This window comes from Chlorocebus sabaeus, chromosome 6 (assembly GCF_047675955.1).
Source record: "Chlorocebus sabaeus isolate Y175 chromosome 6, mChlSab1.0.hap1, whole genome shotgun sequence".
In the NCBI taxonomy this organism is placed as follows: Eukaryota; Metazoa; Chordata; class Mammalia; order Primates; family Cercopithecidae; genus Chlorocebus; species Chlorocebus sabaeus.
The window spans coordinates 56,863,333-56,873,537 of NC_132909.1; the positions used below are offsets into that span (position 1 = coordinate 56,863,333).

General features: G+C 58.1%; 2 protein-coding genes across 14 annotated transcripts; both read right to left on the minus strand.

Moving 5' to 3' along the window:
- Positions 1-124: 124 nt before the first annotated feature.
- Positions 125-1,340, minus strand: RPL36 (ribosomal protein L36). The gene is made up of 4 exons (XM_007994933.3): positions 1,232-1,340; positions 949-1,043; positions 340-474; positions 125-261 (listed from the first exon to the last, which is right to left on the minus strand). Exons 2-4 carry the CDS (start codon positions 1,039-1,041, stop codon positions 172-174), a joined length of 318 nt encoding a protein of 105 aa, XP_007993124.1. The 5' UTR covers positions 1,042-1,043; positions 1,232-1,340; the 3' UTR covers positions 125-171.
- Positions 1,341-1,410: 70 nt separating this feature from the next.
- On the minus strand, positions 1,411-10,084 carry HSD11B1L (hydroxysteroid 11-beta dehydrogenase 1 like). Of its 13 annotated transcripts, XM_007994920.3 has the most exons (8): positions 9,784-10,084; positions 6,699-6,785; positions 6,485-6,615; positions 5,059-5,170; positions 4,595-4,686; positions 4,194-4,287; positions 3,899-4,064; positions 3,034-3,807 (listed from the first exon to the last, which is right to left on the minus strand). In XM_007994920.3, exons 2-8 carry the CDS (start codon positions 6,769-6,771, stop codon positions 3,612-3,614), a joined length of 864 nt encoding a protein of 287 aa, XP_007993111.1. In that variant the 5' UTR covers positions 6,772-6,785; positions 9,784-10,084; the 3' UTR covers positions 3,034-3,611. The 13 variants fall into 13 exon arrangements, with proteins under 13 accessions (XP_007993104.1, XP_007993101.1, XP_007993105.1 ...); XM_007994913.3 differs by lacking the exons at positions 3,034-3,807; positions 9,784-10,084 and adding an exon at positions 1,411-1,518 and having other exon boundaries at positions 4,194-4,326; positions 4,595-4,705; positions 6,699-7,717; XM_007994910.3 differs by lacking the exons at positions 3,034-3,807; positions 9,784-10,084 and adding an exon at positions 1,411-1,518 and having other exon boundaries at positions 4,194-4,326; positions 6,699-7,716.
- Positions 10,085-10,205: the final 121 nt, after the last annotated feature.

Below are 10,205 nucleotides of genomic sequence, written 5' to 3' on the forward strand. Positions count from 1 at the left end.
AAGGGTGGGGAGCCAGGGCTTTTGATTTGCGGCCAGGCAGCACCCACAGAGGGTGTGGCTCAGGACAGGCACCAGAGGGGACGGCGGACAACCCCCCACCCACGGACAGCAGCAGAGCCAGGGCTTCTGTCAAGCTGTTCTTTATTTCAGGGAGAAGCCAGGGGAGGGGGCTCAGTCTTTCTTGGCAGCAGCTTTCCTCATAGCGGCCAATACGTTGCTCAGCTCCTCCCGCTTCCTCTTGGCGCGGATGTGCGTCCCCACCTGCCAGGGACGAGGCCGTCGTCAGTCCGGCCCCAACTCCCATCCCATCCCGCCCCCCGGCCGGCAGCGCCCACCTACCCTTTTCTTGATAAACTTGAGGGCCCGTTTGTCCTTGGAGACCTTCAGTAACTCCATGGCACGCCGCTCGTACGGGGCAAAGCCACACACCTCCCGAATCATGTCCCGCACGAACTTGGTGTGTTTCGTCAGACGCTGGGGGAAAAAGGGGCGGCCGTCAGGGTAGGGGGAACCCTGCATTCTACTTAAGCAGCTTCCCGCGCTGCCACGATTTCCTCCGTAGGGAGCTGTGAGAACCAAGGAATTAACCCCTAGCGCTTTTCACCGCGCCCAGAGCAGCTCCCATCCTCCCCAAGTCCCAGTCTCCGCAACACTCGCAGGACGCGCCTGGAGTCCAGGCTGAATAAATGAGCCCAGTACACTGACACACCTCACACACCGCAACCTCGGGCCAGCTCCATCAGCGAACTCCTACTCATACGTCAGAACCCCAAACCCGCTGCCCCGCGCCGCTCTCAAGGTGCTCCCTCTGCCCCAGCGTGGATTGCCGCCGCCCCCTTTAGTTCCGCACCCCAACGCGCGTTCTTTCAGGTTGAGAGCCTTTGCCCAAGCCGTGCCCTCCACCCTCCAAGAAACCCCCGACAACCTCCGCGCGGCCCCCGCACTCACCCCGCGGCGGCGGCTGTGCCTGGGCTTGCTCACGTTCTTGGTCACCTTGTGGCCCTTGTTGAGGCCCACGGCCATAGGGTAGCGTAGAGCCATGGCTGCGGACAGCGGCGGGGAGAAGGGGCGGAGGTGAGTACAGGCTCGGTTCCCGAGACCCAGAGACCCGCGTCCCGGCTTCTTCAGCCTCGCTCGCCACAACCAACCATCCTCCAACCCGCACAGAGGACCCGGGAGTCTGGATGGCGGCGGATAGCGGCGGATCCCGGCAGTGCGAGAACGCACTTACCTGCTGCTCTCCAGTGGCGGCCCTGGCGGAAGGGCTGGAGCCGAGCGGAACTCTGGGATATCTACTTGGCTCAGGAGGCGCAGGCCAGAGAGGCAAGAACGGCGCGCGCTCCCCCTGGCGGCTGGAGTCTTCCCCCCGCGGTCTCACTGAGCATGCGCGACCGAGCTCCCTGAGCATGCGCGTTTACTCCTGGCTGCCTTCCTCCCTCTGCTTGTGACATGAGTTGGAATGCCAACTCCGCCGATTTCTGGCCGACCCTGCATCGACGACGTCATCTCCCAGAATTTCTTCAATTGTAGAACGAGAATAATAATAATAAACTGTTTGAACTGTTAAAACGCCCATTAGGCCAGGTGCGGTGGCTCACGCCTGTAATCGCAACACTTTGGGAGGCCAAGGCTTGTGGATCACGAGGTCAGGAGCTCGAGACCAGCCTAACACGGTGAAACCTCGTCTCTACGAAAAATACAAATTAGTCAGGACTGGTGGCAGGCGCCTGTAGTCCCAGCTAGTCGGGAGGCTGAGGCAGGAGAATGGCGTGAACCCGGGAGGCGGAGCTTGCAGTGAGCCGAGATTGCGCCACTGCACTCCAGCCTGGGCGACAGAGCAAGACTCCGTCTCAAAAATATAATAAATAAATAAATAAATAAATACATAGCCAGGCATAGTGGCATGCTTCTGTAATCCCAGCTATTCAGGAGGCCGAGGCAGGAGAATTGCTTGAACACCAGAGGCAGAGGTTGCAGTGAGCCAAGATCGCGCCACTGCAGTCCAGCCTGGGCAACAGCGAAACTCTGTCAAAAAAAAAAAAAAAAAAAAAAAAAGTCCCATTAATGAGGGTATTGGTTTCATTATCTATCAACTGGTCAAGCTCTGGACTCGGTCTGAATACAGCAACGTGTAATAGTGCCCCTTGGGGACATCTGATATAATTTTAGGTGGTGCAGGGACGGGAAGCTAAATAACTGAATCACGTGGCGGAAACACACACGTTTCCAATTTTTCTCCTTTAATGCTACTAATATACGAGAGAGAGAGTCTCAATTTAGGGCTGCTCTAATTGGGGTTAGCGCTTTCATGTTTTTTCCAGACAGAGTCTTGCTCTGTCACGCAGGCTACAGAGTGCAGTGCTGTAATCATAACTTATTGCAGCCTTGACTTCCAGGGCTCAAGTGATCCTCCTGCCTTAGCCTCCTTAGCTGGGACCACAGGCACATGCCACCACGCCTGGCTAATTTTTTAATTAAAATATTTGCAGCCGGGTACAGTGGCTGACACCTGTAATTCCAGCACTTGAGGGGGTGAGACAGGGGTTTCACCTAAGGCTAGGAGTTCGAGACCAGCCTGGCCAACATGGTAAAACCCCATCTCTACTAAAAAAAAAAACAAAAAGGTGTGGTGACCTGCACCTAGAATCCCAAGTATTCGGGAGCCTGAGGCACAAGAATCGCTTGAACCCTGGAGGTGGAGTTTGCAGTGAGCCTAGACCGCACCACTGCACTCCAGCCTGGGTGACAGAGTGAGACTCCGTCTCAAAAAATAAATACATTAAAAAGTAAAGACAGGGTTTCATCATGTTGGCCAGGCTGGTCTCAAACTCCTGACCTCAAGTGATCTGCCCACCTTGGCCTCCCAAAGTGCTGGGATTACAGGCGTGAGCCACGGCTCCTGGCCCTCTCAGCCTCCATTTCTCCACCTGTGAAATGGGATTGAGAGTCAAGGATCCTGATGCATACACCCCACTCCCTCTGCCCACCAGCTGCTAGCAAATTGGAATTACCAAGGAATTTGAACAGCATATATGCAAGAGAAGAAGAGTTTTTATTCACAAACAGGAGGCTGGGTCCAGCCCAGAACACACTCTTTCCCTCCTCCTCCCTCTCAGACCCTGCCACCAGCTAGACGAACAGTGTAGACGTCCCTGCAGGTGTGAAAAGTACCAGAGACCCCACCTGGGGGAAGCTGGCAGGGGTTGGGGGAGATAATCCCAGATGCAATGAGTGGAAAAAATAAATCAGGGACTTAGAAACACAGACAGGAGATGGAGAGGGGTCCATGGGTGGCTCAAGGGTGGCGTGACCTCTCTGAGCCTCAGTTTCCTCATCTGCAAAATGGAAGCAGTCATGTCATCAATAAAGGCCAAACAGGTGAGGCCTTGCAGGTCCCGGACAAAGGCACCTAACAAGGGGCACCTGCACCTCCGAAGCTGTAACTGGTTCCAGGTGCCCGTCGTTTTTCTGGGTTTTGCTTTTCTGTCTTGATGACCTCATCTTGGGCTATGGCCACCCTCTCAGGGCTGTCTCTGTGAGTGTTCTGGCTCCAGGGACAGTTGGAGAGAGGAGCGTTCCCGTCTGGGACGTTAAGGGGCACCCCCCGGTGCTCAGGCTGCAGCAGCGGCGGTGACGTTGAGATCCTGGCGGATAAACCAGGCCCGCGGGCGCGGCAGCCAGCGCCGGAGCAAGCACAGCAGGTGGAAACGCCACGGGTAGAAGACGCCAGCTGCGCGCGTGGCGCCGCCGCGGATCACGGCCAGGGCTGCCTTGGGCCCCGGGGCCGCCTTGACCCTCGTGACTCCCCTGGGGACGGGAGGGCGCGGTGGGGACTGCGGCTGGGACTGGGCGGCCGCCCATGGGCCCCAGCCCAACCCCAGGCTCGCCCGGGCCTCACCTGACTGCCTCAGCGGCGGAGGCGCGATCTCGGAGGCCCAGGACACACATGGTGATTGCCACGTTCACGTCCTGCACGTCCAGTTCCCGCCGCAGGGAGCCGAAGAAGCCGTCCAGCGCGAACTTGGCCGCTGAGTAGGGAGTGGAGAACGACGTGGGCACGCGACCTGGGAGCGCAGACAGCAGCGGCTGAGTGGCTCCCCGTCGTCCGGGAAGCCTGCCCAGACCCTCCCCAGGCTCACCCGCATCGAGCTCCCCACTCCCCGTCCCGCAGAGCCGGGGCCGAGTGCACGCACCGAGCAGCGAGGACACCACCACCAGGGAGCCCTTGCTGTCCGTCAGGCTGGGCAGCGCCCGCGACGTCAGTTGCACGTAGCTCAGAAAGTTTACCTGCAGGTGGCACTCGCGAGTCACCGGCAGAGGCGGAGCCTAGGGGCAGGGCGGGGCTAGAAACCCGGAGGGCGGGGCCAGGACCGGGTCCGAGGCGGGGCCAGAAACCCGGAAGGCCAGCCCGGGGGCGGGGTCAAGACCGGGGCGGGGTCAAGACCGGGGCGGGGCCTTGGGCTAGGAGGGGCGTGGCCGGGGCGGGAAAGGTGGAGAGCCGGCTCAGGAGTTGGCAGAGCCCCGGCCGCGAAGGGAGAGGACCACCGGTCCCTGAGATCGAGGGGCGGGCTGGGGCCACGGAGGAGCGGAGCACCTGCATGAGCCAGCGCGTCGCCTGGGGGGTGCGGGCTCGCGTGCCGGCCGGGACGCCTCCGATGTGGTTCAGCACGAGATAGTCCAGCCCTCCTGGCCCAGAAACGCCGGTCTGCCCCGAGGCCCCTCCCCAAGGACACGATCAAACCCCGCCCCCGATCTTAGCTCCACCCAGAGCACTGATCCAGTGAGCTCCGCCCCAGGTAACTCCCCCTACGATCAAAGACACCCAGCCCTGGCCTTACTCCCTGGATCTAGCAAGGTTTCCTCCCCATTCAGTGAGGCCCCGTTCAGAGCTCTTTCCCCAAGATGCAATGAGACTCCGCCCCGACCATGCCCCCAGTCCGCATACGTATCCGTCCTGAGACACCTGTTACTGTAGCCACACCCACAGCCCAATTCCGGTCCTGTCCCTAAGGCCTAGGCCAAGGTCCTGGACTCCAGACTTCAGGCCCAGCCTCTCACCCAGCTTGTCCAGCGCAAACTGCACCACGCTCTCGGGCGCCTCAGGGGAGGCCATGTCCGCAGCGATGTAGAAGACCTTGGGGGCGCCCAGCTTCCGGCAGTTCCCTACCACCTGGGGGGGCCAGAGATGCCCGTGGGCCTCTCCTCTACAGCAGTGCCCCCCTACCCCGCACCTGCCAGCCATAGGGAGGCCCCCGCCTGAAACCACCCCTCCTCACTCTGAGCCTCAAGCCCCATTCGACACCATTCCCAAAAATTTACCAGTGCTGGGGGCACAAAGTGGAGCCCGCGGGCCAGAATGCTGGCCAATTTGGTGGTTAGTCAATCATCAACATCTAAAACAGGACATTTCACCTACAATTTCCAGATTGCTAGCTTCTCTTGAAAAACTGAAAGGTTTGTGAAGTACCTTGAAAGTACCTTGAAATACCCTTCCTTGAAGTAGCAATGGGCTGTTTGTTGCTAGGAAGTGGCCATCCGTCCCTTGGAGTTTGAGAACCCTGGCTATCAGCACAGGCGTGGACACCCAATACTCTCATTTGCTGAGAAACACTGCACTTTCCAGTCACCGCCTCACTGCACTGGCACAACATCCTAACCCATGAGAAGGTGGGGTTTTTGTTTGTTTGTTTGAGACGGAGTCTCACTTTGTTGCCCAGGCTGGAGTGCAGTAGTGCGATCTCGGCTCACTGCAACCTCCACCTCCAGGGTTCAAGTGATTCTCCTGACTCAGCCTCCCACGTAGCTGGGACTACATGCTCGTGCCACCATGCCCTGCTAATTTTTTTCTTCTTTGTTTTGAGACAGAGTCTGTCACCCAGGCTGGAGTGCAGTGGTGCGATCTCAGCTCATTGCAACTTCCACCTCATGGGTTTCAGCAATTCTCCTGCCTCAGCCTCCTCAGTAGCTGGGATTACAGGTGCCTGCCACCATGCCAGTGTTTTTTTTGTTTTGTTTTGTTTGTTTTGGGTTTTTTTTTTTTTTGTATTTTTAGTAGAGACGGGGTTTCACCATGTTGGCCAGGCTGGTTTTGAACTCCTGACCTCAAGTGATCTGCCCGCCTTGGCCTCCCAAAGTGCTAGGATTACAGGCGTGAGCCCACCGTGCCTGGCCTAATTTTTGTATTTTTAGTAGAGATGGGGTTTCACCATGTTGGCCAGGCTGGTCTTGAACTCTTGACCTCAGGTGATCCACTTGCCTCAGCCTCCCAAAGTGCTGGGACCACAGGTGTGAGCCACCTTGTCTGGCCAGAAAATGGTTTTATTGTCCCCGTTTTGCAAATGAGGAAACTGAGAGGCTCAGAGAGGTTAGGCGACTTGCCCAAGGTCACACAGGAAGCCTGGATCATTGCAGGGATTCAAACCTAGGCTCTCTTCCCTCCCGCCACGAGCACCCCCACCATTCGTCTAGACATGGGGTGGCTCACCTTCTGCAGGAGGGCCTCAGTGTGGGCCGTGAGCACCAGGTGGGAGCCCAGACGGGCGTAGTGATAGGCCAGCTCCTCACCGACACCAGCGCTGGCCCCTGTCAGCAGCACTCGCGCTCCCTGGAGGCTGGCTGGCCATAGCCAGGGTGGTCACTCTGGGCGGAGGACAGGACAGCTGGCCCGCTTTCTCCCTCCCTCAACCCCAGGTGCTCACCTGGGTCGAAGTTGTCATCCCAATAATAGGCGAAGAACAGGGCCCCCAGCCCTGTGAGGAGAAGCACTTTCATGGTCCTCTGTGGGCCTGCAGAGGGACAGGGGACAGAGGTGGCCGGCACAGGCCTGGCCCACAGCCACCGCGTTTGGTGGGTGTTTGGTGATGCCACCGCCTTGGATCCACGCCCTCCTCTCCACAGCCACCACCTGTCCAGACCACCGCACCTGCACCCTCTCCCTCCACCCTTCTCAGCCCTCTCCATCCACACACCTTGCCTCCCCTGGACTGAAAATCCTTCCTGTTTCAGTTAGAATAAAAACCAGACTCCTTGGTGGCCACAAGCGCCCTGCGCGGACCTGTCCTCCTTGCTCACTCTGCTCCACTAAAACAGACCCTTTGCTGTTCCTGGAAACCAGCTGGCCGGGCGCGGTGGCTCACACCTGTAATCCCAGCACTTTGGGAGGCCCAGTCGGGTGGATCATGAGATCAGGAGATCGACACCATCCTGGCTAATACGGTGAAACCCCATCTCTACTAAAAGTACAAAAAATTAGCCAGGCGTGGTGATGGGCGCCTGTAGACCCAGCTACTCGGGAGGCTGAGGCAGGAGAATGGTGTGAACCCGGGAGATGGAGCTTGCAGTGAGTTGAGAAGATTGTGCCACTGCCCTCCAGCCTGGGCAACACAGCGAGACTCCATCTCAAAAAAACAAACAAAAGCGCCATTCACCATCCTGCCTCAGGGCCTTCGCATAGGCTGTTTCTACTGCCTAGAATGCTGTTCCCGGATATAAGCAAATGGCTTGCTCTCTCACTTCTTTCAAGTCTCAGTGCAAAAGTGACCTCCTTGGGCTGGGTGTAGTGGCTCATGCCTGGAATCCCAGCACATTGGGAGGCTGAGGCAGGCAGATCACTTGAGGTCAAGAGTTCGAGACCAGCCTGGCCAACATGGTGAAACCCCGCCTCTACTAAAAATACAAAAATTAGCCGGGCGTGGTGGCAGGTGCCTGTAATCCCAGCTACTCAGGGGGCTGAGGCACACACATGCCTGTAATCCCAGATACTTGGGAGGCTGAGGCAAGAGAATTGCTTGAACCCGGGAGATGGAGGTTGCAGTGAACTGAGATTTGCCATTGCACTCCAGCCTGGGCAACAAGAGCAAAACTCCATATCAACAACAACAACAAAAAAAGGCTGGGCGTGGCGGCTCACACCTGTAATCCCAGCACTTTGGGAGGCCAAGGCGGGCCAAGAGGTCAGGAGATCAAGACCACGGTGAAACCCCGTCTCTACTAAAAAATACCAAAAAAACTAGCCAGGTGAGGTGGCGGGCGCCTGTAGTCCCAGCTAGTCGGGAGGCTGAGGCAGGAGAATGGCGTGAACCCGGGAGGCGGAGCTTGCAGTGAGCTGAGATCCGGCCACTGCACTCCAGCCTAGGCGACAGAGTGAGACTCTGTCTCAAAAAAAAAAAAAAATAGTCAGTGGGACAAGGGGAAGAGGACTTCCAGAACCAGGAAGATGAGACAAACCAGATGGAGGGGATCATTGAGGAGTCCCGAGATCTCCCATCTGTAGGTCCAGCCCTAGGTTCTTTGCCTCTGCTGTCCTCTGGGTGTCTCCTCTTGACAACCTCCAGGCCCCTTAGAGCCAGCAGGACCCAATCTAGGCTCAGCATGTCACCCTACACCTGCTTCTCTTCCCAGCTCACCATCACAGTAATAGCCCCACTGTCCCCTGTCCCTAAATGGGAGACCCAGGCATTGTCCTTACCTCCTTCTATCCTTTCACCCCCATGAGCTCATGGTTTTCAGATCTTACCAATTCTCCCTCTCCAATCTCTCCCCAACTGTCCCTTCCTCTGTCTCTCCAGGGCTCCCAGATTGTTACCTCCCTCCTAGACTCTACTCCTGGCCTGACCACCCCCATTTTTCCTCTGGCCTCCCTTCCATCTCCCATTTGGTCTCCCCCACCTTCACACTGGCTTCCCCATGTCCACACTCACTCCCTCCCTGCCTCTCCTGTCCATGCAGCCAAAGGCATCTGTGTCAAAAGCAACATGGCCACAGCCCTGCCTGCTCCAAACCCTCTCAGGGGTCCCCACTGCAACTGGTGGAAACCAGGCTCCTCACTGCACCCCATGAGGCCCTGCAGATGTAGACCCTGACTACCTGTCGACCCTGACTACCTGTCTCTCCTCCTCTCCCACGGCCCCATCAATGAATCGTTCAGTTCTCACAATAGTGAACTCCTCGCCTTCCCCAAACACACCAGGCATGCCCACAGCAAGAAACGAGCTTCCACCTTTTCCCCTGCCAGGGACAGCCCATGAAGCCCCTCTGCTCATCCCTCTTTCCACTCCCAGCTCCATACTGACTGCAGCAGCCCGGCAGGGGGAAGTGGGACCAGATGGGTGGACGGATAGGTGGATGGATGGATGGACAAATGCATGTATGGATGCACAGATACAAGGATGGATGGGTGGGTGGATGACCAGATGAATAGATGGATGGGTGGATGGATGGATGATGGACGGACAGATGCATGGATGGATAGACAGATGAGTGGATGGATGGATGAATGGATAAACGGGGGGAACACATAAATGGATGGAAGGATGGACGTATGGACGGACAGATGCATGGATGTATTTATGGATGTATGGACGGATGGATGAGCGGATGGCCAAATAAATAGATGAATGGGTGGACAGATGGATGGGCGGAAGGATGGGGGAGCAGATGGATGAATGGATGGGTGGGTGGATGGGCGGACAGATGGATGAACGGATGGGTGGATGGATGGGGATTCAGATGGATGAGCGGAAGTGTGGATGGATAGATGGAAGGATAGATGGGTGGATGGACGGATGGATGGATGGAAGGATGGATGGGTGGATGGAAGGATGGACGTATGGACAGAGGGATGGGCAGATGAACGGTTAAAGCAGCCCGGCCGAAATGCGGGAGAAATGGGGGGGAGCCAACTCTCTGCAGAACTCACCGGCCCCTTCTTGACCTCGGCGGTCCTTAGCTTCCCTCTGACCCTTAGCGTGTGACCCGCTGCGCACCCCTAAACCGTGCACTCACCCACTCAGGCCTCAGTTTCCCCCACTGTCCAGCAGGGCTGGGGTCCCGGCCTGGGAGCCACGCGAACGCCCCCACAGTCCTCTCTTCTCGGCCGCCTCCTGCCGGGTACCCGACCGCGCCCCCTCCCGTAGGGCCCGGGTCACGTGACTCGAAGCCCACCTTCTCCCGGGGAGGAGCCAGGCCGCGGGGACCCAGCGCCGGAGCGTCGCCGGGCAACAGTCCCCGCCTGGTCTCCACCTCCCAGCAGGGGCCCGGCGCCGCCCCCTGGGCGGACGCCCCGCCTCCGAATCGATCACATGAGGGGGCCGCCGCTCTCGAACAATCCCGCCCTCGCGTTGCCGTGACAACCGCCTTCTAGGCACACTCTTCCTAGGTCCGGGCCCTTCGTTCCCCGCGCGGGCGCGGGTGGATCTCTCGGATTC

Coding starts and splice junctions, on each gene's coding strand:
- RPL36 (XM_007994933.3), bottom strand. CDS start 1,041: ATGGCTCTACGCTACCCTATGGCCGTGGGCCTCAACAAGGGCCACAAG. Junction 475..948: donor GGCACAGCCGCCGCCGCGGG/GTGAGTGCGGGG, acceptor TTTTTCCCCCAG/CGTCTGACGAAACACACCAA. Junction 262..339: donor TCAAGTTTATCAAGAAAAGG/GTAGGTGGGCGC, acceptor CGTCCCTGGCAG/GTGGGGACGCACATCCGCGC.
- HSD11B1L (XM_007994907.3), bottom strand. CDS start 6,960: ATGGAGAGGGCTGAGAAGGGTGGAGGGAGAGGGTGCAGGTGCGGTGGT. Junction 6,616..6,698: donor GGATGACAACTTCGACCCAG/GTGAGCACCTGG, acceptor GGCTATGGCCAG/CCAGCCTCCAGGGAGCGCGA. Junction 4,327..4,594: donor CGACGCGCTGGCTCATGCAG/GTGCTCCGCTCC, acceptor CCCTGCCCCTAG/GCTCCGCCTCTGCCGGTGAC.